This window comes from Oxyura jamaicensis, chromosome Z, assembly GCF_011077185.1.
Source record: "Oxyura jamaicensis isolate SHBP4307 breed ruddy duck chromosome Z, BPBGC_Ojam_1.0, whole genome shotgun sequence".
Classification (NCBI taxonomy): Eukaryota; Metazoa; Chordata; class Aves; order Anseriformes; family Anatidae; genus Oxyura; species Oxyura jamaicensis.
The window spans coordinates 47521863-47548043 of NC_048926.1; the positions used below are offsets into that span (position 1 = coordinate 47521863).

Sequence of the window (26181 nt, forward strand, 5' to 3'; positions counted from 1 at the left end):
CCGCGGCCTCCCGCTGCCCGCCCCGCCCCTCCCCGCCGGGCGGGTCCCGTCCCGAGACCGGCCGCGGGCGCAGCGCGTCATCGCCCTGCGCCGCTGCGCGCAGTGCGGGGAGGGGGAGCGGCACGGGGCCGGAGGGGCCGTGCCCTGCACTCGCCATGTCCGCGGAGAGGCGGCCGGAACCGCTGCGAGGCGCCGGGGTAAGGCCGGCCGCAGCCCCGCGGCGCTCCGGGGCCCAGCAGGCCCGGGATGGCGGCGGGGCCGGGCCGGGGGATTGCCCCCGGGGGGTGTTGCGAAGCCTCGCCCGTGCCGGTAGCTGCCGGCTCTGGCCGTGACGGGCACGCGTAACCCGCTGCAGAAGCGGCTTGCGGCGGCCGCCTGTTGCAGTGCAATGCACACCGCCCTGCGTGGCTGTCCTGGCGTGTGCGCACCCCGCGCGGGTCGGTGGCGGTTCAGGGCAAGCGGGAAACCCACCCGGATGGACGGGTGTCCTGCCAGCAACGGGAAGGCTTTACCATTAAGCGTTCGTTTCGCACAGAGCGCCTTAAAATACAGAGGTAAACAAAGAAAGCCGTTACTGTTACACGCGTGCAGCCTCAGACCTTGCAGTAGTGCTTGGTCAGGAGTTTGAGCTTCCAGTGTTCATCCCTGTGCTTTCTGCAATGGACCCGTGTGACTGTCTAACAATAACGCTGGGGTTAAAGGAAATAATGTTCCAGAGCAGTCACGTTTCTCTCGGGGTTCCTTCGTTTTTCTTCTCCCTCTCCCTCTGATTCTTTTTGGTGACCTTTGCTGTTTTGCATGCAACGAGAGCGAACTAACGCTACTCGGGGACAGCTATGCTCACGGGAGTGACTGTTTTTCGCTTGTAACATTAATCTCAAAATGCATGTAGCCAAAAAACGTTTTGTTCCTCAGGGCGTCAAGTTGTCAGCAGAGGTCAAACCATTTGTCCCAAAACATGCAGCAGTAACCGTGGCATGGTCAGAACCCTCAGCAGCATGTGTGTTTCCTAGGTACTTAACCACATGCTACCCGTTTGTTCAGGAACCGTCTTTGGATAAGTACGTACATTTTCTGAATCTTATTTCTTGGGGGATTTTAGCTTTCCCGTTTCGGCCATTGAGTGCTCTTGGAAAGTCAAAGCTCTGATACGTTGATGTTCTGCCTCGAGAAGTGCTCCACCTGTTGTCTTCAAGGTTTAGGTTTGTGCATTTGTGTTGTTTGGGCAGATAGATGTCTGGTGCCTCATCTCCTGTTCCCAAGGCCCCGTATCGGTAAGGGGCGTTACAGAGAGTTTGCTGCTCTGAGCAGACCTGGCTATCTCCTCTGGGAGGAGCGGAATCCAGTCCTTGAAGGAAAGAACGGCTGTGTTATGGCGGGGCTGGGATAGAGACAGTCGTGTAGAAGCAAGAGGAAGATCCTCCAAGAGGGTTTTTCCTGTTACAAAACACTTAAATGTTCCATGGATTTACTCCTGAATCTCCTCTCCACAACCTGCACAGCCCCAGAAAGGCAATTTTAGTAAGAATTCCAGAGCTTTCTAAAAGTGTGGGTGGTTTTTTTTGCTGTTGTTATTGTTTTGTTTTGTTTTCTTAAGGAGGCCTGGAAACAGGCGTTCATGGTAGATTTGTAAGTGCAGTGTTAACCTCATAGCTATCTAGAAAAAGGCCCGCATACTAGGATAGGAAATAATCAAGTATCGTAATAATCTTGTGATGCTTTTGAGTTCTCCGGTTGCATCTCAGGATGTCAAAACTCTAAACATTGGATGAATTCTGCAGTTATTGCAAAATTACGTCAAGTTCAGTTAGAACCTTGGAGAACACATTAATTGTAGTCTTTCTTAGCACCTCAGCCCTATTATCTTACAGGGGAGCTGAGTCCTTTCAGAACATTTTTATTTGTAATGTCAGTGTAACTTTGAGGTGAGTATGGCCTCATCTGTGGCATTTTTTAGCATTAAGAAAAGAGCAGACAGAAGCAATATTCTCATTAATCTTTTGCCTTGTTGGGACTGAGCCATAGTTGTTATTCTCACTCAGAGTTATAATTTTTCTCTGTAAGTTGTGATTGCAGGAGTTATTTTGACTATAGTTCATCAGAATTCCAATAAGCGTCTTGTTCTGATGGGAGCGCTTTTCTGTTTTTCATCATCTACCCAAGGTTAAGATGTTGGCAGTTTCATGCTGAACAGCTTTAAAAATTAGACAGAACTTTATTTTTCCCTCTTTCCTATTAAGCTGTCTTCATCCCAACAGCTGAGAAATGCCCTTCCTCCCTCCCCAGTCAAGTTTGGACCTCAGCATGCAGTTTCTGCAGAAATTATAGAATGAAATTGGAACTTTGGGTACACATTTGGAGGCAAAAGGCATGAATTAGACATGTGCTTTGTATTTCATACATGCCTTCTACCCCGTAAGATGCTATACGCATACTTTGTTCTTATGGCATTTTAGGATAGATTTCACTGTTTAGTGCTTTTATTTTTGTAGTCAAGTGTGTAATGCATGTTGTGTAGTTATTCCGTGTGTTTGGTTTGTTTCGCAAGAAAAAGCTGACCAAAAATAAGAACAAAGAAAGCTAGCTGCCTTCAGCTGAAATGAGGGCTATAAATACAAAGCATACTAGGTTTGCAACTTGGAAACAGGTAACACCTGTATTTTTAAATATGTCATAAACTGCATGTTTTATCCAAAACAAAATACATACATTTTTAAAACAACCTGTAGCAGTGAGCAAATACTTAATTGAAATAACATGGAATACTTTTCTTTTGAAATATAGCTTTCTTGTTAAACAAATCCTTCAGACCAGGAATGGTATGTTTGTCTAGGCACCGAGTATATGCTGAAGATTTACCCCGGGATGGCTTCTCATCTCTTTCTCAATGTCCATCACGTAGTGTTATGGGAGATCCTGCATTCCGTGAATACTCCAGCAGCTCTTACTCACCTGATGTTGTTTCAAATATGTACCCACTAGCTGGCTCACACCATCCTCACACCAACCCAGCACACTGTAATGATTCTGGCATAGTTAGTGAATCTGCTGAGCAAAAGTATCCAATCAGACAAGAAAGTAAGAATCTTTCAAAGGTGAGCAAATACACTGTTTTTAAAGTTACGATATTGTTTTAAATCAGTCTAAATGTTTTCTTCCTTTTTAAAGTGATTAATCGCTCTCTGTTCCTGTAGCAGTAATGAATGGTGGTTAAAGAGGATGTTGGTGTTAATGAGCCCAACTTCAGAGTTTGAAAGAGTTCTTGGAATTCTACAATTCAAGCCAATACAGTTTTTCAAGCAGCATTTTTGGAACTCGAGTGTATTGTTTTTCCTAAGAAAGTAACATCCAGAGGGAAAAAAAAAACAAACAAACAAAAAAAACCATGCTTTCCTTCATTCACTGTTTGGGCTCTCAGGGTCGGGAGGTGGGGCTGTTTTTAAGCCATTAGCAGCCTCCAAGAACGTGCGTTATAGAGAACTGACGGCTGTGATCAGCTACGTGGCCAGTATGCGATCGTATCGCATATATTGTTGACAGATTTCCAAGACCTGTTGTAGTAGAAAGCAGTCCCCTTGAGAATACGAACGTGTTGGAGTGGAGAGGGAAGGAAGGCTCGTGTTAGAAATAATGCTCTCTTGCAATCGAAAGTGAAACAGATGTTCAGTGAACACCTTCAGAGAATTTTGTGTGTGTGTCTGTTAGGGATAAATTTCTTGAGGCTTATTTTCAGAACAGATATATTTTCTAACAACAAAAAAAAAAAGGCCAGTTCCTCAAAATGCAATAATCAGAAAAAAGTAATAACTAAAAAAAAAAAAAAAAAATCATAAGTGTTACTAAACCACATGCCTTTGTGGTTAGGCACTGTGTCTGCTGGATTTTCCAAGGCTGCTGTTGTTTCCAGCAGGCCTAAGTAATCTGTTTGTAGGTCCACATCCTTCTGGTGGACCTAACTGCCTAGGCAGAGAGCTGGTAACTTCATCAGGTTGAAGCTGCAAGATTAGGTCCTAAAAATGCATTACTTGATATAAGGTTTAAAAGCTAGAGACCTGAAATTAGCATTTTTTCTTGCTGAGGGAAAATCAAACACTGAACCTTTCTGGGGAGATGACTGGCTGAGTTAACGTGGGTGAAGTAATGTGAAGAAACTTAGTTTAACTTTTGAGGGGTGTTCTGTGATCTTTGTAGGCCTATGCTGAGCTGAGAACAGTTTGACAGTCTTTTTGGCACTGCTCCTGTCGTTTACGTTTTGCGATCTTTAAGAGAGAAAGTACTGATTTTTGTGTGTCTGCATTTATTTGGCTTTAACGATTTAGTTTTCAAGGCCAGAAAGTACCTCATCCTCCTACCCAAGAAAATGGTATTGGTGCTGGATGTACTCTGAATTTAGTCCAGAATCCTCTAATCAGAAAGAGTTACGCCATGCATCTGGGTTGATATTTTTGATATCACCTGGTTTGCATAGGTGCTAACCTTGTCCTTTTTCCTTGTCTGCCACACTGATTCCTGAGTCCAGCTCTGCTAAAAAAAGGTTTATTGTGACCATCACAAGGCTTCAGGACTTTGGTGTAGTGTAGGTGAATTGTTTCCTTTACTGGGAATGTATATCTGTATCTTTTCTACTTACTTACTGTTTTCTGCGAGTGTTTGGACTGCTGTTACGTCAGTCCTGCCTGGTTTTGGCCATAGTATCTAGTTTAGTCAAAAGCTTGGAATGCTTTTAGGATTTTAGTCCTTTTCTAGAAGAAATTCAGTCTTAGAAAAGAAGACTGGACAATTTTAAGACCAAATGATTTTAAACTTTTGACAATGCTATGATTAATTTTAATGAGATCTTAAAACACGGTTGCATAGAAGTATGGAATAATGCATTTTCCACGGGCTACAAGTAGCCCAGTTAAAAAGGAACAAGGTAAATAAAATTCAGTAACAAATCACTTACTGTCTGTTCCTGGGTTTGCTGGTTATTTGTGGTTAAGATTTAGTATTTGTGATGTATTAGCTTCATTTTCAAGCTAATCAAGGTGCACAATTAGTTATCTTAGTTTTACTAAGTTCAAGTAGAATCAACTAAACATGTCACAAATACTTTGCAGCAGAGGAGATCAAAGGAAGGTGAGAAAAAATCAGACAAGAAAAAGCATGATGGAGAGGAGTCTTCTGTCAGAATCATGAGCAGGACTTCGTTCCAGACCTCTGCATGCAGCAGAGATTCCATGAAGCCAGGTATAAATGGCTTGTTCGGTTTGAAACATGGCGAATAGATGTAAAATATTTGACTGTGTTATAACCTCTAGTTTGTGATCATCTTTCTATATCTAGAGTGGTTAAGGAACAGGATTTTTTTTACTGTGTGACATCTGACAACAGATGGTAATGTCTTTGTGCTGATCGCACAAGCTCATGTAAATTGATGTTAAAATTTCCTAAGCAAGCATCAGAATTTAGAGTCACTTGTCAATTTGTTGTTGTTTATACAAGTTGGTTATAATCGCTAGGGTTTGGTTTGTTTGTTTTACTGTGAGGCGTGTATAGCAGTAGTTCTTGTAACAGTTACAGTAGCTGTGTCAACTGGCGTGCTATACATACAGAGACGATTGCAAGTTTAATTTTTTAGACTTTACATGCTTTATTCAGACAGGTTCAATAAAACTGCAAGAAAGAAGTCAACTCAAACTCCAAAAATAGAGTCTCTTCCTGTACCTGCCTTTGAAACTACTATTCTGGATTTCCACAAGTCACAGAGTTTGGGAAGCAGTGAGACATTGAATGTACGTCATAAAAGCGGACCAGTATGTTCAGCGGAAAGTAGCGTTACGTGCCTTAGTCGACCACAGAGGTCTCCTTTGTTGAACACAGAGGTTAGCTAATGCTTTCGTGTTGCAGATCTCATAAAAATATGTATTTTTTTCCAAAATTCAAGAAACTATTTTTGCGTGCTGTTAATACCTGTTTAAGTAGCTTGCAATTGGGAAGTTTCGTAGCTAGAGGTTTTACACTTCTTTTCTCTTTTACTTTCTCTCTATTCCTTCAGTGTCTGGTGCTGCAAGCTGATACAGGAAAGCCAAGTGCTATGACAGTTTAGATCAGTAATACTGACACATTCAGCAGTATGCCAAGCATGTTGAATCAGAGTTTTCAACAGTGGTTATAGATGACTTATTTTGAAAAAATCCAAATAGCATGAGACTTCCAGTACCTTTCAGTGGAAAACTGCTTGTGATGGAGAGAATACCTTTTTGCTGTTCCTGTTTTTCATTGCTAGTTTGAGTTTGGTGATGGACTTTGTTTTCGGTGTTCCTGGGAGATTAAGAATGAACAAGAAAATGTTTTAGTATCATTCTTTGGGTAATTTTGTAAAATGGAAGTCGGCATCTTACTTGTACAGCTCAGGAAAAGCATCTGCTTATATTTTGTAATGCAGTGGGGTCCAAATGATCATTCCACTAAGAAAAGCAACAAAAAAGGTGGGCTGCAAAATTCCCTACACCTTTGTTTTCATGGGTTGAGGACTTTTTAAATTTTAAGTTTTAGCTCTGTTTAGGTGTTTTTGTTCATATTTGTATGACACCTGACTCTCTATTTTACAGGAAGATGTTTCTGTGGAAAACAAAGCCCCATCAATAACTTCAAAAGAAACAGTACCCAGCTTAATTCCCTCCTCATTTGATGGTAGAGGTAAGTGCTACAGACATCAGTTATTTCGACATATTTGAACTGCTTGCATTTATCAATTTGCAAAAATTAAGCATTGTCAGGATCTGCTGAGCTATAAACAAGGAATTAGACAGCAAGCTCATAAAGAAAAAAAAAAAGCTTTTTCAGTTTCTTTCAGATGAGGTGACCACTTGTAGCTTATTCTTGCATATAGATTTCAATAGCAGATCATAATTGGGGTTGTCCTATTTCTATGTTGTTTCTCTGATGCTGAAAGGCTAATGTTACTATTGTTGCCTTCTGCGTTGTTTATAAGGAGAGGAAGTGATGCATATTGATTATTGGAACTCTGCTTAGTAATTTTCAATTTTTTTCAAAAATAAATGTGACTCAAATATTTGATCAGTCTCGAGAAGCAAATTTGTTTTAAATAGCTGGCAGTGTAGTGTCTGGTATGTACTCTTTTTTTTTATTCTGTGGCATATGTTATTTCTGTCAAAGCTGCTGAGGATTTGTCCAAGGATAAAGTTATCCTGGTAACTTTGAAGTCATCTGATAACGTTTTTCCCCAAATGCTGCTGTCAGTTCCTATCCCCCTGATGTTTGAAATAAATGTTAGGGTTAACCTTGGGTTCCCACCAATCTGCACTCCTCCTCCTCAACAGGCCAGAAGGAGAAAGTAAGATGGAAAAGCTTGTGGATCAAGGTAAAGACAGGGAGATTGCTTACCAGTTACCATTAGAGGCAAAACAGACTCAACTTGGAGTAGATGAATTTAATTTGTTGCCAACTAAAAATAGAGTAGATGGTGAGAAACAAGGACAACCCTAAAACGACCTTCCCTGCACCCCTAACCTTATCCCAGGCTCAACCTCACTCCTTCTCTCCCGAGTCTTCTACCTCCTCCTCCCGAGCAGCACAGGGGAACGGGGAATGGGGGCTGCGGTCAGTCCCTGATGCTTTCTCTCCGCTGGGGGCTGCGGTCAGTCCCTGATGCTTTCTCTCCGCCGCTCCTTCATGGTCGCTCTCTGCCCCTGCTTCACAGGGGCTGCCCACAGGCAGCAGCTCTTCAAGAACTGCTCCCACATGGCTCCGTACCACGGGGTAGAGTCCTTCAGAAAGAGACTGATGTGGCCTGTGTCCCCCATGGGGTGGTTGTGTGCCCCTACTGCCAGCAGCTTGCTCCAATGTGGCCTCCCCACAGGCTGCAGCTTCCTTCAGGGCATGTCCACCCGCTCTGTTGTGGGGTCCCCCATGGCCTACAAGGTGACAACCTGTTTCATTCACCATGGTCTTCTACATGGGCAGCAGCGGAACTTCTGTTCTGGTATCTGGAGAACCTCCTCCCCTCCTTCCTCAGTGACCTTGGTGTCTGCAGAGTTTCCTCACGTTTTTGTCACCCTATCTTTTACAGCTGCTGTGCAACATTTATACCCTTCCTTTAATGCATTACAACAGTGTTGCTGTCTGTATCACCGATGGGCTCAGGTTTGGCCAGTGGTGGATCCCTTTTGTTGTCGCTGGAACTAGCTGAGTACAACATGAGGGCAGCCCCTGGTCTTTTCTCACAGAGGCCATCCCTCCAGTCCCCCCACTACCAAAACCTTGCCACATAAACTCAATAATCTGTTGTATGTAATCACTCAATTTTATTTTTTTTTTTATTTTACTTTTGATGTGCCTTGCTATGTGTTAGGAATATTTACAAAATGTGTTGAGTTCTCTTCTTCCAAAACATTGATACTGCTAAATGGTAGAGGGCTGTATGCTGAGGCACGTAAGGAAACCTTTTAGCTTGTGTTTATATATCTGCAAAACTGAAACTTTACAGAAGGTAGGAAGTACTGATGTGGCCTTGTATGTAAAAGCTGTGTGACTCACAGTTGAATAAGTATTAAAAGAATTTTATATAGAAATATACTAGGAGTTCATAGTTTAAAAAATATGTTAGAAAATGAGCATGGAATTATGTATTTTGTATGACAGTATAATTTCCAATTATAATTTAATTGGATTAAATGTGTGTATAGTGCCCGACAATACGTGGAGTAGTAGTAACTCTGGAAAATTTCCTGAAGGAGTGAAATGTGGAAGGGAGCATCCTATTCCACTCCCTCCTCAGAGAGAATATAGCTCTATGGTGAATTTTCTAGTCCTTGATTAAATCACTATTGACCCCGTGTCTTCCGAATATTTGAGAAATATTTAGTGGCATTTTTGGATATCCTTTTTTTTTTTTTTTTTTTTTCCTCCTACAACAGCATTTCCTGAAGCATCTGCAGATGGCTCTGCTCAGCCACATCTGTCTTGGGCTATGATACTTTCACAGCCCCCGAAGAAAACTACGTTGTCATCAGCATCTGAAGGTCTTCCCAGAGGCAAAGGAAACCAGGTACTGAGAATTATCTGCTTTAAACTAATTTCTATTACTGTGTGATCGTGTCTCTTGCTGTGAGAAACTGCCTTTTTTTTCTTAGATACTGTACAATGTCAACTTCTAGTGTAACTTTTAAGAAGTAATATAAAGTTACATTGTCCTTATTAGATTTTTTTTTCTTCACTGGTGGTCAAAAAAAGAATAACTGGGTATCAGAAAAACAATGCAAATCCAGCAGCACAAAATTCCAAAATAGCTGATTTGCATATGCCACTTTTAGGCTGGATTTTGTTGAAATTCCCACATTCTGAAACAGGAACAAAAAGTGGAAATCTTGTCCTGCCTGGGTGGAAATTTCATATTGGAATCTCAGTAGTCCAGATATGTTCTGATACATATTTAATGTGCTTCAAATAAAGAGTTCTTGCAGTACTTCTGAGTTACTAAGAGATCGTGAATTTTCTAGCCTAAGCTGACTAAGATGCATGTTATTTGTGTAAGTGTGGTCACTCTTGTATTTATTTTCCTAGGTGATAATGAAATAAATCAATTTCTAATAGTCATACCTCATGTTTTTTGTTAACAGGCAGAAACAAAAACTGATGCTAATGAAACTGATCCTGAAGAAGTGTCAGCAAAAAAGAGAAAAAAGAAAAAGAAGAAAAAGAAAAACAAGTCACTCGCTGATGTAGAAGAAACTCAGAACGAATCTACTTTAATACAGGAACCACCAAGGATTGAGGTACAGTGAGGAGGTTTTTGTTGTGAATTTTTTTTTTTTAGTGTTACGAGTGTGTATTGGAAGACCAGATGTTAGTCAGCTTTCCACACATTTAAGTTCAAATACCATTAGTAGAGGAAGTTGGGTCATGTCCATGTCAGTTAAGATTTTTGTTAGAAGTTACAGGTGGGGAGCGGTTGTACCTTTTGACTTACCAGGGATTGAAGAGCACAGTTGTGCAGGAAAGACTGGAGAATCTGGATGTTAACAGGTTCCAATAAAAGGCAGATTTCCTAAATGAAAAACATTGCGCAGTAACTGTTTCAGAAAGCAAAGTGTGCCATGGATGGGGAGTATACCTGGTACTGTAGTGTGCCACAGTATTAAAAAATGCGATACTGGTAATGTGCTTCAGCCCATCTCAAATCTGGAAGCAATTCTTATGGAACATAGTTGTCACCATTTTTTTATATTCGTGACTGCTAATTAATTTTTCATTATTATTTTAATTTGTATAACTGTAATGTGCACGTTAGTGTATCGATACTTTTGTGTATCAGTGTCATGAAGGCCTTAGACCCTCCCACCTTAAAGAACTGTTGTGTGATCTCTGGTTTAACAACCCCTCATTGAAAGTCCAGTATTATACAACAGTAACCACGTGTGTTGATTTATTCGTTTGATGTAGTGTACGTAATGTTCAGTCTGTGAAACAACATAAAGAAACCCTCCTGGATGGCTTCTGTTCTGAACACTGTAACATGGAACATCTGTCAGAACTGTCATTGCATGCGTGGTTCATTGTCCTGGTAGGGCAAAAGAAATGACTTTTATTAATAGACCTTTTCATTATTGAATTGTGGATAGAATCAAAGATCTGCGTGATCTTTCCTGCATTACAATATCCTCCCCCCCTGCCCCTTTTTTTTTTTAACTACATGCCAAAACAGAATATCTGATCTATGAATGGCTTACCTAAACAGAAAGAATGGCAGGAATTGTGGAAAATAGTAGGAAGGTAATGGCACTGATGAAGACAAAAAAAGGAAAAAAGAAATCACACAGGATCATAGAACAGAATGTACACGTTGCACTGAAATCCATGATGTGGATGCAGCATCTGGGATGGTAGTTGGTAACAGCTTTCAGAGCCTCCTGGTTTGATAGGAAAGCTTGAGTGTGAAAAATGCATGATGTTCGTGAAATAGAAGAGCATAAAGGGATCGTGCACATGGAACTTCTGGGGACTTAAGGTTCTGTATTTGCAGCTGCTCACTGGAGGAATGTACTGGAATGCTTACTAGATTTTATAAAAGTCACTAATTAATAGAAACTCCTAATATCCATAATATAGTGCATGTGGGGAAAAGTAATCCTGTTTTTATGTCCACAATGAATGTCTCTGAATCAGGTATTTTCCCTGAGGGGAAAAAAATATTAGTAACAGCATCAAATCAGGCCAGTGCTAGTCGTACTGGTCAAACATGCAAGCAGTGTTATGAATTATTCATAGAAAAATAGGAAAGAAAAAGGAAAACATTATGACAACATATAAATCCAGGACAGATCTGATCTAAATAGAATGTGGATACTAGTGTGTGTGCCCCTTACTCCTTAAAAAAATACAAATACCTGAACTAAAAACAGATAGAGGGAGGGCTCTGACAACGATCAAAGGTATCAAACTGTTCCTGTGGGAGGCAAGACTGAGTAAACTAAGATTTCTTGGTCTATAATATAGATGTCTTAGAAAGAATCAAAAGAGACAAGAGAATAAAAAGGAGATTATTTGCTTGTTTTCTTTATTTTGTTTTATGCCCTCTGGTTTTTCTATGTAATGAGTTAAGAACAAACATAAGGAGGTATTACAACACTCTGAATGCTAGATTTTAACTATTCCCTTTACTACAGGGTGTTGCAAATGCCAGAAGTTTATGTAAATTCTGTAAGTGATTGGGCAAACTGAAATAAATATTTATTCTACTGAGGCCTATTTAAATCCAAAGTTACTAACTCTGGTTGAAGAAATCCTGAAGATGGAAGAGTGCGTTCACGAAACATTTTCCCTTTCTTCCAGTCCTCTTTTGACCTACTTACAACTTTCTTCTAAAATAATTTGAGTTAGGTGTGTCTCCACAGACTGAGTTTGCCTGTTCTTAAACGTGCCAACTTGGGCTGTTTCTATGAAGTCTTTGAGGCTCCGCAAGTGTTGGTATGCTCAACAGTATTGTCACAGCTGAAAAGGCCTCTAAGAAAGTGGGAGGAGAAGCAATTGAATTAAAACCAGGCTGGTGGTTTCGGGTCACTCTGATTGAAGCTCTCCTGGGTATAAAGTGGCCAATGTAGAGCAAGCTCCACCCTGTCTGTACCAGTAACTTAATTAATCCAGAATCTGGATCCTTTGCTATTAAAATTTGCTAAGTGTCTAAGGCTACACGATCGCTTGACTGATTTATCTGTTTATTTCCGTACTGTAGTCAAGAGTTATTACCCCTTTGCCTGCCCTTTTGTTCTTCACCACTAACATGTTTAAGGCAGAATTGCACAGCTGGAGACTGTACTGGAAGAAGAGGGGAGTTGTTTGCAAGGCTGTTAAATGGTCTGAAAAACACTCCTTTAGGAGCCATTTATGTCTAATTATTTGTATCAGCTGACATCAAGCTGCTGTTGGAAGCATTTCTTTCCTAAGCTCTTTCAGCCCTGAATTAACTACTACTGCCTAGCTGATTTAACCACTGTAGTGCTGATTATAGTTGGTGGCATTACACTCAGCTTCTGCATTTTTGTACAGTGAAATAAATCATGGTAAGTGAGTGATAAGCAGGGAGAAAACCATTTGAACATAGGAAAACTCAGTTTTGAGAATATGGACCTGATGGTTCATACAAAAGCAACATTTTCTGTTTAATTTATTTAGGATGCTGAGGAGTTTCCTGATCTGGCAGCTGCTTCTGATAGGAGAAACAAATCAGGATCTCAGAAACCACCATTTATTCCTGCTGTCAGAAAGCAGGCTGAAGTAAGTAATCTTATAACTTTACCTGAATTTTAAGAAAATAAGCATGAAAAGACTGCAGGTTTTAGTTGAGTGAAGGTGGAATTCTCTTGACTAAATATGAATGTTTATGATGTAGCTCTCTACCCATGGTGTTCCCCATAGGTTCTCTGTAAAGTCAATGTATTCAGTAGATGGAGGATTTTCCTACATACAATGTTAAGGTTTAATTTTGCATTTCATAAAAGGACAAAAATAATAGGAAGACTCATTTTCTGGCTTTGCTGTTTGTGTATACAATCAAATTTCACTGGCATCTGAATTGTGTAACACTGTTGTCAAACTGTGCAAGGGTAAGAGAACTTATGTCTCACATTAGTCATAAATCCAAGCTACTTAATTTTCCTTAAGTGAAATGAATTAAGGATTCATTTGGAAATTTATTAAGGATTAATATGGACATTTATTTCAATATTGGAATTAATCCCAAACATAAATCACAAGGATTGGAAATACGATTTCTCTTGGAGAGCAAATAAATAATAAACATGAAAATCTGTGTTTCTCTTTCTTTGAAACCAGTTTTGTTGGTAGAAATTTTTGTCCTTGGTTTTGTTTCACTGTGAATACTAGAATACTAGTGGTATTAACAAACCAAACCACTTTTTTTTGCTTTTTTTTTACTTTTTACTGCTCAAGGCAGTAAAAGGCATGGTGATTGCTCAAACCAGGTTTGCTATAAAGAAAGCAGTTTGCAGACCTTTAGTGAAAAAGAGAGAAGCCTTTGACTTTAGTAAGCTTAGGTGGAATATCACCTCTCAAAACATGCATAGGTTGTAGAGGCATTATCATAAAGTAACTTATACGCCTTCATAACAAGTATTTGATGAGGAAGCTGCTTTGCTGTTTTGAATTTCAAATATGAAAAAAGTAAGGAAATATGAGTCTGATGTAATAGGGCAGCAAATAAGTGATTTCACTGTTACAAGAATTTTATTGCTACTTAAGATGTAGATCATAGTTTTAAACCCCATTTACTGTAGATAGGATGACTAGCATACACCAAATGAATTTAATACCATTTTCACTTTACCCTTTTTGTGTCTTTTAATACTTTCTCTTCCATGTTACCTTTTGTCTCTGAATAAAGATCCATTACCCCAAAGAGTCTCGGGATAGTAGATCCCCCACACTGGATGGGACTCCTAAAGTAGATGGATTGTCGGGGAAGCAGGCTTCATCTTTACCATTAGAAAGGAAGAAAATGCAGGTAAATTAATTAATATTTGAAAATAAGTTGTCAATTCAAAATTACAAAGGAAACTAACATATTTAAATGTAAGTCTAAGTCCAAGCTCTTCTATGATTTTATTCATAGTTCCTCATTTATACTTTGAGGTAAGTGACAATGTCCTCTTGACTTAAAATACTCAGTGGCAGTAATTGCTACCCCCTGGTTTGTGTTAAAATTTTTAGGGGAAAATACTAGCTTTTTAATGCATGCAAGTTTCAGGTATTGCAATTTTTCTTTCTCCTCTCTTACTTGATCATGACATAAATCCAACCTTCACTGATTGTCTTAAGAAGTTGAGAACCTCTTGAAAATGGTTTGGCCAGATTAAGACATGGAGATCCACTTAGCCTGGGTCAAGAAGGAGAAAAACACCACAACAGTGAGGTCAATAAGTAGTTCCATGTTGGCTTGTAGGTTCTGGCATAGCTCTGATGAAAGGTAAGATCTTGCACTCAGCAAGAGGAGATCATATTCCTTAACTGTGTTAAAACAGGAGATAATATAATTGATCTTCCAGAGTAAGTACAAAATCTGTGAGTTATTTTCTTATCATGTTCTGCAGTCACAGTTTGACCTTTCTTAGTCTTTACTAGTCTATTCATTTGTAATCTTTTTATATTCTGAATCATTACATGTGGTGGCAAATATGGGACACCACTTTCAACTTCTCTTCAAAGCAGACAGAAAGATTAGTGCTTATAAGGCAATGCTGCTTAAAGGAAGAGCTGGTGACCTCTTTTATAAAAAAGCATTGAAGATAGTGATGTATGTGTATTGCAGTCACATGGCCTAGAAAATTCACTGTACTTTTAGCAAGACTTTCAGTTCTGGTAAGCTGTTTTTTTCAAAAGTAGGTGGCACTTTAACCATAGTGTGATCATGGCATGAAACACCTGCTTTAATAAAGACTTGATTATTCTATGCTTTATTTCAGGAACTATTAAAAAGTAACAACACAGCATTTGAACTGTTTTGGACTTTTTATGTCTCACGCTAAAGTTCATATGAGTTTAAAGAGCAAAATAGTTAAAAAATCAAGTTAAAAATTAAAAGTGTACTGTGAATTAAGTTTGTAAGAATATATTATTCAACAGTCTCTGCGTTCAGAAGTGGAAAACAGTTCTAATCTGTTCTTCATTTGCTCAGGAAACATCCAAGAGCAGTGGTAAGAAGAGTCAAGTTCCTGTGCAACTGGATTTAGGTGGCATGCTAGCAGTCTTGGAGCAGAAACAGCAGACAGAGAAGTCAAAACAATCTTCTAAGTCTGTGGTATTTTCAGGTACTGGTTATGATTAAATTTACTTTCTTTCAACTTGAGTTATGTTTAAGTATTCAAACTTTAAATGCAGCCTAATTCTGATATGTAATCATTTGTAAATATTCAGGCAAGAGCATCGTTCACAAGATGCAAGAGAGAATCATCTTGTGTTTTATGTGTGTTTGTTGTTGTTTTTTAATTAATTCATTTTTTTAAAGAAAGACATGAAACTCTGAATTTTTTAGAGGAAGACTTGGGGCAAGAAAAACCTTCAAGACACTGAATTGTTAAAATAAATAATAATAAAAATATCATGTAACTATGAAAGGTGATTGAAATTTAGTTTTGAGGAAATTATTCATGTTTTTTGGAAGTTTTTGCTTTGTCTTAAGTAAGTGTGTTACTGTTGTGCTTTTAGCTTGCAGGAAGGGGTTACACAGTAACAAAGGCCATCTTAAACTCTTCTGATGCTAAAAACCCTAGAGCTGTTAACTTATGCAAAAAAACTGCCTTGTAAACACAGGGGTTATATGAGAGTCACTCAGCCCAATCCAAAGGATGAGTTCTGCTGTTCCTGAGAATTGTGCAATAGTGGCCTTTAACAAAAGGCTAGATTTTGGTGATAGAATCCTTCAAACCTTGTTGATGCATACCAAGGAAACAAATAGACTAGTGCCTTTTCTGTTGTAGGTCAAAATTTGGTCCTAGCTGCATTAGTGCTTTACATTTTGCAAAAAGAAACACGGTGTTTACTGGAACTTAAGGATGATAAATGTTCTCTAGTGATTTTGGTACTGTGGAAAAAGCTAACTGAAGGAGCGTTCATCCCACAGAGTTTAATGTGAGATCTGTATAAGCTTTTCAAAAAAGCTCAAAGTACTAGTCTTCAATGAGGCTTTGTTGAGAGATCTTGATCGATGTTTTTTTTCAATTCTGCAGTTGATTTTTATTTTCCCCCATTTGAATCAGCTGGTGCTGTGGAGGGGCTAACAACCAGTTTTGGTTATACATAATCATATAATACATGGATTGAAAAGTAGGTGGTGGGCCATGAATTTATGGGTCACAGTACTTCCTTTCTAATAATAGATTGCCTGCAAGAGACAAATGTTTGTGTCATGTTGATATCCTTGAAGTGTAAGGCAGATGTTACCTCACTTTTCGATTTTTGTTTTAGTGTTATTCAGTGCAATTAAATCAGTGTATATCAAAATGCAACATTAGTTTCTAAAGTAGCATTGTGCTGACCTCTGCAGCTGGAAACGAAGCACAGTGAGCAAGAAAGGCAAGGAATGCAACTGCAGCTGAAACTATTTCATTCCACTTACTACTACATTTGGTGGATAATGTAAAGGTAGAAAAGCATCGTAAAGCAGTAGCTATTTGAATTTAAATTCAGTTCTGGAAATGCATCAGTCGTTCAAAATGGCGAACTGTTGAAGTCATCAGTTTCAGCATAAGAGCTCTGAGGTGCCTGCAGGACGTATGTATTGCTTCAAATCCAGTTTTAATTCTTGATGACGCCTATGCTACCATACTCACCGCGTTCTTGGCAGTGTTCTCAGTTTGCCTTTGTTGCACAGTGCCTAAAGAGAAAAGTAGCGGTGTAGCAGATTTGTGAAGTAAGCGGCTTATGCTAATTGCGCTGTATGTGATATTGGAGGATCAGCACATAAAGACTTTGGAAGCAGTAAATGAAGATGGCTTGAGACAAATTGCCAGAAGCTTTATGTAATTTTTAGTGGGAAGAGGTTGCCTCAGGTGCAGAGGTGCAGAGCTCATTCCACTGTTCCTTACATCATCCTGTTCATTTACTTGGTAACGTAACCTGGTTTATATTGCAGGTAATGGAAGTTACAAGACACAGTAATTCTTAGTGACCCTGAGCTGAAAATGGAGAGTATTTGTTAGGGTATGGTTTGGCAGTTCCAAGTTCAGTCACTTGGCCAGTCATTTAAAGCCTCTGTGCCCTAAACCCTCTGAAAAGTGCAGGTAAAGTGGACGTCTTCAGAGAGATGTTTTGATTGAACCAAAGAGACTTAGCAGTGGTTTTACATTGCTTATTACTTCCCTGCAAATAAACCTCACCCAACTTTATTTAGGCATAACAAATGATAGGAGTGAGTGCTACAGATTATTTACAGCAATTAAATCTAAAATCTCTAATACTAGAACTCAATATTTGTATTAACATAGTACAGAATCTGACTGTGGAGGAGGAAATGCTGTTACAGAGAAACACGGAGATTTCTGAAGGTTTGCTAAGCTGAGGTGGCTTGGTGTTAAAGGCAGCATGGAGTGCAGTGATCTGCCAAATTCTAGTTCTGAGACAGAGTTTGTGATTCTAGTAGTATGATAATAGTAGAGGAAATGACATTAACTTGGGAGGGGTCTAAAAATATCTTTATTAAAGAGCGCCGTTTAATGACACAGAATTGCCTATAAACATTCCTAGGAGCAACATAACACAAACTTAATATGTTTGTACTAGTCCTTTTCCAGTCATTAATCTTGCATTGGATTCTGCTTTAGGTATTTTGTGCTAGTTGTCTGATACAGACTTCTTTTTTATCTCAGTTGGTGGTGCCATACCATTGCTTTCTAAAGAACCTGCTACAGCCACAAAAAGTCACCGGTTAAATCAAGGAAAGATGCCTCATAACCCTTTGGATTCCAGCGCTCCTTTGGTAAAGAAAGGGAAACAGAGAGAAGTCCCTAAAGCAAAGAGACCAACACCTCTTAAAAAGGTGCTGATATTTTTAACGTTTATGGAATCATAGTACATTATAGGCTAACGTAATTTTAGTATTACTCTGAATCTGTTAAAATTCCTGTTACAGGGATAGGCATCTCAGCTTCTGCTTGCCAAAATTCAGTTGTGGCTTTCCTTGGTTTAAGAAGAAAAGGGGAGGAAGAAGAGAAGTCTTACCAAACAGCGTATATAATTTCCCCTCAAAATATGTTTCCTCACTTACGTGACTTTATAGCTGAAGATAGCTGTCACTACAAAAGTGTGTGCAAATGACTGGAACAGTCCTTTTTTTGGTTTGGACAAGATACGCTTATTTTCAGGAGTGAGGATTACGAACGTGCAAAGTTAGTGCTTAATGTATCTGGGTTCTTCCAAGCCAGAATTTCTGCTGAGTCTCCAGCAATTAGTGTTAGATCAGCCTGGGGGTTTCAGTTCTCTTCCCTCTTTGCCCGTTCATGTTGTTTCTTGTCATGTCTCCTATACAGAGTATTTTTGTAACACCACTGGTTTTATTTCTGGCAGCTACCTTTCCCCAGGTGTAATACTCCATCACTGGGTTACATCTTGGTCTAGAAAAGTTCTTACGGAGTTAGTGAAGGTAGTTTACTAGTCGTTCTGTGCTGACTGTTTGAATTTGAGAACTGCACACTACAAAACCATTACAAACTCTTGGGGAGGGGCGAGGGGAGGGACAGTAATTACTGTTGAGTCTTTTGGCTGTTCTATTTTCATGCCATCTATTTTCCAAAGTGGGTCTGAGAAGACAAAGATCTGCTTTGTCTGCATAATATGTGTTCTGAGTATGGTGGGGATTATCTTTGTTCTTCTTTCTTTTTTGATAAACACAAATGGAGAAATTTACTTTGGCAATTAGGTTCCGTGGTGTAGTTCATTACAAAGTTTGGCCAGATTAGCTGAGCTAGGCAGCTGTGTGTGTAATAACCACTTCTTAGCCAGCTACAAAGGCAGAGAAGGAAAATAGGTTTCAAGAAACTGATGAGTGCTTTCACCTATAGCAGCATATTTGGATTGAGCACGTCTTACTTCCCTTCCTTCTTCAGTGATCCATACAGATACTGATCTGTAGTTTTTTTTTTTTTGTTTGTTTGTTTTTTGTTTTTTTTTTTCCAACCTGCAAGTTCAGAAACAGCAAGCAGTGCCATAGAGACTGAATTGGGATTTTTAACAGGGGATCTTTTTTAAAGATCTTTTAATGAAAAAGGATCTTTAAAAAAAGATCCTTTTTAATGTAGACTTAAGGAATATGTTTTCTTCTCTATAATGTTGTTTTGAAGAACTGCAGAATTTATATGTATATTTAAAAATACATGTAAGCCTTGAATTACAGCACGTAAGTTCTTTGATCCATATGTAAATGTTTGGTGAGAGAAACTGTTTTTTTTATCTGTGATACTGATTTTTTTTATTTCTATGTTTTAGATTATTCTGAAAGAAAGAGAACAGCGAAAACAGCAACACCTGCTAGAACAAACAGCAGTCCCAAAAGATGGAGATATTAGTTTGCCTGCAGAAAATACTACTGAAGGTGAAACACTTCCACAGGGTAGTCAAGCAGGTATCTTTCAAGCTATAACACAGTATGTATGTTGTTGAGATTTGAGAGTGAGCGCACTTGGTACTTTCAAAAATTGTACCAAATACTGCCAAATGAAAGCTGTAACTTCAAAATTTTCAAAGATTCAACACCGGCTTATCTAGAGTTTGAAGTATGCCGTAGTTGATGCTCACTGTAGCTGAGTAATTGGGATTCTGATTACTATTTCATACTTTTATGCCTGTTGGATTTATTATATGTCATAATGAGACTCTCTGCATCTCTATGGTAATATGCTTTAAAAAGAGGAACAATAACGGTGACGGGAAGGTTCAGGGGAAGGTTGGAAAACTGGAGAAGGTTCTTCACTTAGAGGGTGTTCGGGCCCTGGAACAGGCTCTCCAGGGAAGTGGTCATGGCACTAAGCCTGCTGGAGTTAAGCATTTGGACCATACTTTCAGAAATACAGTCTGGTTTTTGCGTGGTCCTGTGTGGAGCCAGGAGTTGGACTTCATGATCCTTGTGGGACCCTTCCAACTCCTAAGATTCTATGAATTTAAAAAACAAACAAACAAAAAAAACTTGTTCACATACTACTGTTGTAACACTTAAATAACTCTTCAAGAGATAGGTACATCACATTAGTCTCTTCACAGTAGCTTTGTCGTCTGTCTTTTCATTGAAACATCTTTATTTATATGATAGCTGTTCCTGTAATGCAAGTTGCTGAGGGGTTTCTGGAGAGCACAGGGATCAAGGAGTCTACCCAGGAGTCTACAGAAGGCTCTATGGATTCAAAGCAGCTAACTTCTACCGTTCCAAAAATCCATAGTAGGAGATTTAGAGAGTAAGTACTGATTGTACTGATATCTGTTTTCCAACAATACCACCAGTGTGGCAATTTTCTAACAAGATACTTTAACTGCATTCTGTGCAACACTCATTAGCATTTAGTCTAAGATTTTAAATTTCTTTTTCTATAAGCTGGTGCACAAGTGAAAAAGTGAAATCCAGAGACATAGTTTGTACATCGTTGTAGTTGTCACTTCAGAATAAGTTATCCTTGCAGGAAAAACAAGGTGAAAAATTCATGAGAGACTAAGGAAGGAAAGGTAGCTGAGTATAAGTATGTTGCTTTAAATAGAGTACCAGTTTAATACTCAACAATAAGAGTAGGACACCTTACTTATTTTTAGTGTGTAGTTTGGTTTTCTTCTCACGGGTAAAAATGGCAAGTATGTAAAAAATATTTACTTAAGATTTTTTTTTCAGTGGCTAAGAACTTAAAGAAAGGTTTAATAGGACAGCTAGATACCACAGGTAACAAACCAGAGTAAAACATACACATATATATATATATAAGTATATATATATATAAAAATTTATATCATAAACATATATATATTTATACGAATAAATGTCTTTATGTATTTTTTTCTATTCAAACATTTTTCTGAAGATCTTTATTTTAACCTAAATCAAAGTTTAACAATGAAAGTATATAATTTATTTCTTTAAATAAGTGGCTACGTATAAAAAAAAAAGATAGAAATCTGAATCATGTTCCTCCTCCCCAGAACGTTAGGAATATGTTCTTTTTGTCTTTCGTTTTTTCTTTTTGTCTTTGTCTTAACTTCAGTATCAGACCACAGCCTTGTGGTTTTCATAAGGAAATGGTAAAAACGGATGTACTTCATCTTTCTAGTATTTCCTGGGAAAGATGAGGGTTCTGAATTATTTTTTCCCATTTTTTACACAAGTAGCCCTTCAGTAAGGAAGGGTCTCAAGGAAAAAAAAAAATCTAAGGATGTCAACAGAAAGATGGCAACTGGCAAATTCACATACCATTATGAGAAGAGAGTCCAAGGTAAATCCTGGCTCTTGAAGAGTTACCATTATCTTAAGTAAATATTTGTTTTCTTGTATGTCATAAGTGTGTCTGGAGTGGGAGTAGAAAATGGACAAAGACATATTTGTAATTTCAGAGTTGTTAACATTTATTATTTCTTCCAGTTATTGCAGCCAGGTACTTAGCAAAGAAGTTGACAGTTGTGTGACAGATCTCTTAAAAGAACTGGTTCGTTTCCAAGATCGTTTGTATCAGAAAGACCCAGTAAAGGCTAAGATAAAGCGCAGGCTTGTTATGGGGCTTAGAGAAGTTTTGAAACATCTGAAGCTGAAAAAACTGAAGTGTGTCATCATCTCTCCTAACTGCGAAAAGATTCAGTCAAAGGGTAAATAAGTTTTAAAAAAAAAAAATTAAGTTTGTTTAATAAAAGAAATGTAAAACAGCAGACTTCGTATACTTACGATTATTATTATTGGCAGAACCTATCTGAGTAGCATTTGAAATCCAATCATATAAAGAGGCCTTCCTTTTAGAGACTGTTTACTGTTGTGCATCTGAAGTGTGAACTAAGTCAAGGATATCTGGGGTGGGGGAAGTTACTTGAAACTGGCATCTGTTTACTTACTGATTTACATTGCAGCTGCACAAAAGATTGCACTGGCACAGCTGAGAAGAGAAAAAGGTTACTGATGTCAGTTGTGTCAGCACAAGAAACCCTCCTGTTACCAGTATTTTTAGGCTACAGATTGACAATAAGTTGTCAGTGATTCTTTGTTTAAAAATTGCTTTACTAATTATTGTCATTAATTTCTACTAACTTTTAAATATTTTTGTAGCAGTCAGATCTTTTTATGGTTGATTTGTTTGTGTAGTAAATGCTATTGTTCCTTACATACAAAGCCAAAAAGAAGAGTAGCAGACTAAGGATACTGCTAATTAACAAAAAAGTGTTGAATTCTCCTATAAAAATTGAGATCTAACACTGTTACTGACTTGTAAACTCTTGTCATTTCTAAATGTTCCCATAATCCTGTAGTTTTCATCATCTTTTAACACTGTCTTCTAGCTTGAATAGTGTTGTTCATTGTTAACTCTATTATCTGCTCCAGGTGGGTTGGATGACACGCTACATAACATTATCGACTGTGCCTGTGAGCAGAATATCCCGTTTGTTTTTGCCCTTAATCGCAAGGCCTTAGGCCGTTGTGTGAACAAAGCAGTGCCTGTGAGCGTGGTGGGAATTTTTAGCTACGATGGGGCTCAGGTGAGTTGAGAGACCAAGTTTTATGCTTTTGTTTAGCTTTACCTTTTACATGCAGGGGGGGAAAAAATGTTCCTTCTTTAAGGTTTTGCTTTTGCATACCTATATTCTTCATTCTAGGTAAGTGGCTTATATGAAAAATTAATTATAAATGTACAGCCACTCGGTAGTGTTCAAAAAAGTGATTTCACAATCTCTTCCTGACATTGTCTCCACCTAGATGTCCTTCCAACTTGTTTGTTTCAGGAGAGTTAGGTTTCTGTAAAAGTTTCGTTTGTTTTTCTGGTTTTATAAACACTTAGGTAGTGGAGTTCCATCGTTTACAGTATGCCCCGTTCCTGGAAGTGTTGAAGGATGGGCTGGATGGGACTTTGAGCAACCTGGTTTAGTGGGAGCTGTCCCTGCCCATGGCAGGGGGGTTGGAACTGGGTGATCTTTAAGGTCCCTTCCAACCCAAACAGACAATGGATGCTTATAAAAATATTCTTAAAAACAGATAAAAAGCTAAGGCCAAAGGTGGAAGGTATTAAAGACCACCACCTTCTGGTTAGCTGAAGAGAAGTTTGAATGAATCTTCAGGATAACAATCTTGCCTTGAAAATGGATGTAGCGTGTAGAAGACTGTTTTAAACTTTGCAGTGGTTACTTGTGTGGACAAACCTACATTAGTTGGTTTTGAAAAATTTTTCATTCGTGATTTTGCAGCAAAATATTCCTACACACATTTTAGTTTCCGTTCTTACTGACTAAAAACACACATTGGGTTTCAACTTTATAAATATGCATATGTTCCAAATCAGGGATATTCGATCAGATTTTCACAGAGATGTTAAAACATACTGTCTCATGTAAGTAATACTAGTATTTTATGTTTACGTAGGACCATTTTCATAGAATGGTACAGCTGACAACAGAGGCCAGGAAGGCCTACAAAGATATGATAGCAGCTTTGGAGGTAGAAGCTGAAGGAAGACTACGAGAAACTGAACTTAGCATCATAACCACTGAACATGAACAAGGTTGCTTATCAGACACTGGTAAAACGGCTTCCAGGGACTCTGATGAGGATGTACCAAATTATAGTGAGTATTTACAGACTTACTTTGATTTAGTTTTCTCTTCATTCCACTTCACCATTTTCACTGAAAAAATGACACCTGGCATGTTAGTGGTTAGTAAGGGGGGAGATGTGCTTTTCTGTGATTTTTGTTTTCATGATTCTGTGAAAATGAGGTCAGCTCTGGCGGAGAAACTCAGACAAAATTCCTCTCTGAAATCCTCTGATGGCAGGTGAAACACATTGCTTTGTCCAAGGAGGTTTTAACGGAGTTATTTCCATTTGTTACAAAATCCTGCAAACGTGTTTTACCACCCACACCCCTCCCTCCCTCCAGGTGTATATACTCTGTACTTAGGGTGGCCTTAAGTTCTGTATTGAAGCTTGTTTGAGATGCATCTTCCTGTCCAAAACTGTTCATGTTTTGTTAAGGCCTTGCACTTCTAGAAACACATTCTTCCAGCTCTGTTAGTGCATTCAGCAGCCATATATTATATGGCTATATTATAGATACTAGGCAACTTTAAAACTTCTTTGGGAGTTTTGAAAACTTAGGAGTTTTTGGAAGTTGGATACACCTTCAGAGTTGAGCCTTGCTTGAGTATGAGGCTGGATCAAGGACCTCAGTGCGTTCCTGCATATTGAAAATATTGTTTCATTGGTCATCTGATGTTTCATGATATATTTGCCGACTTATCTCAGCATTTACTTGGAGGAGGAGGAAGTTGAAAATCAATGACTTTACATTTTAGGTTTTGCCTCAAGTGTTATACAGTAACTTAGGGGATTTTGATTTGTTTTTTCTTTGTGTGTTTGTTTTATTCAAATATTCTCCAGTTAAAATCTGGAAGAGAAAGCTTGAAGAAGAGTATAACCCCTATGCGCTGGAACTGGAAAAGAGTGCAACTGCTGATGTGGTGGTACTGAATTCAGAAGAGCAACACTAAATGTCGATCCAAGGAGGTGTTAGGTGTTTTAAGGTTTTTCATTTTTTTATGGATCTGTAAATACTTTATCTAAAATTAAATATCCATCTATGAAAACGACATAACAAGATAAAATAATTAAAAATATATATATCTGAAGTCAGCTAAGTGAACTGTTCTGAATCCCCTTAAGCAAAATGCACACTGGAGTACATGAGGCACTGCCTAATTCTTTTAAAGTTCTGTGTACTTGGCTCATTACTATAGCAGATGATAATAGCAAACAAATTGTCTTAACCCAGAACAACTTGAACCGGCTTTGCACACTAGTAATGGTTTTATGGACTTCTGATTTGTAAACAGTGCAATAAACCAAAAGAATTTGTTAGCAAGATGGCTTGCTTTGGGGAGAGATTCCACGTGACGGATGTTTGGAGCTTAGGGGATATAGGATTTTGATTTATGTTGTTGTTGTTTTTATTATGCTTTCCGTTTTGTTTATAATAAAGCTACTCAGGTGGGCAGGCTGGCATAATTGTCACTCTCTACCAGTCAGCAAGAAGTAAATTCTGGGCAGGTTCAGCTAGTTAGAACCTAATTAAGGAAAGCCATAATGATGAAGGTTCCCAGTTAGTTCTTCCCCTGTGATAATGTATTGTTCTGGGATCATTCTGCAGGTGTAAAGAAGAGAGTATGGACTATAAAGGACATTCCTGATGTGAAAAGGCTATGTTTGGGAATGTTCTAAAGTTGATAAAGGGAACAGTGATGATGTTCCTGTTCTCTGATGTTACTGAGATCAGTTCACTACAGGTCCTGTTTGAAGTTATAGGATAGTGGAGGACATACAATGGGTCAGCCTGCTGTCCTCTCTCTTTGTACCTTTTCCGTGCCGGCAGACTCCTCATTCCTTTGTTTCAGGGTTGTGTCGGTGTATATATGCAAGAGTTTTTTAATCAGTCTCTGTTTGTATCTAAGATAGGAAAAATTTTTATCTTATACTTGAAATAAATTTAAAAACTAAATGTGCTTGTAATGGTGTGGTGGAGCACCTTAGTCCTTTATAAACATCTCTGCAGCTTACAGACATAAGAAGACAAGCCTAAAAGAAGTCATCGGAGGATGCAGATGTAACTGATCGGCTGTTCTGAAAAAAAATTATAGATGCCATGTGCTGCAGGTAGCATCTTTGAAGTGCATTAATAAATACTTCACCACATTTAACTGTTGTAGTGCAGTACTTTGAAAAGTAGCTGCCTCTTTAGTTTAGATGTGATACAAAAATTTTTCTTTAAATGATTTCAGAATTCAAACGCTTTTGTAGAATGTAAGATGTATAAAATCTATTACAATATTTTGTTTCAATAAACTATGGTGGAAAAATTCTTTGTGATTTAAATAAACTCTTCTGATGGGCATTTAATGGATACCTGAATTGTTCATTTTGAGGAAAAATGTTGGTAAAGGAAGTAAACC

General features: G+C 38.5%; 1 protein-coding gene across 2 annotated transcripts; it reads left to right on the forward strand.

The window, feature by feature from the left end:
- The first annotated feature begins 130 nt into the window (after nt 1-130).
- On the forward strand, nt 131-25863 carry SECISBP2 (SECIS binding protein 2). 2 transcript variants are annotated; one of them, XM_035309179.1, is made up of 18 exons: nt 131-197; nt 916-1061; nt 2834-3095; nt 5100-5229; nt 5641-5864; nt 6594-6681; nt 8922-9052; nt 9624-9779; nt 12676-12777; nt 13904-14023; nt 15194-15326; nt 17883-18052; nt 19498-19633; nt 20318-20459; nt 21626-21846; nt 22571-22725; nt 23603-23804; nt 24617-25863. In XM_035309179.1, exons 1-18 carry the CDS (start codon nt 156-158, stop codon nt 24724-24726), a joined length of 2670 nt encoding a protein of 889 aa, XP_035165070.1. In that variant the 5' UTR covers nt 131-155; the 3' UTR covers nt 24727-25863. The 2 variants fall into 2 exon arrangements, with proteins under 2 accessions (XP_035165070.1, XP_035165069.1); XM_035309178.1 differs by having other exon boundaries at nt 23603-24756.
- The last annotated feature ends 318 nt before the right edge of the window (nt 25864-26181 follow it).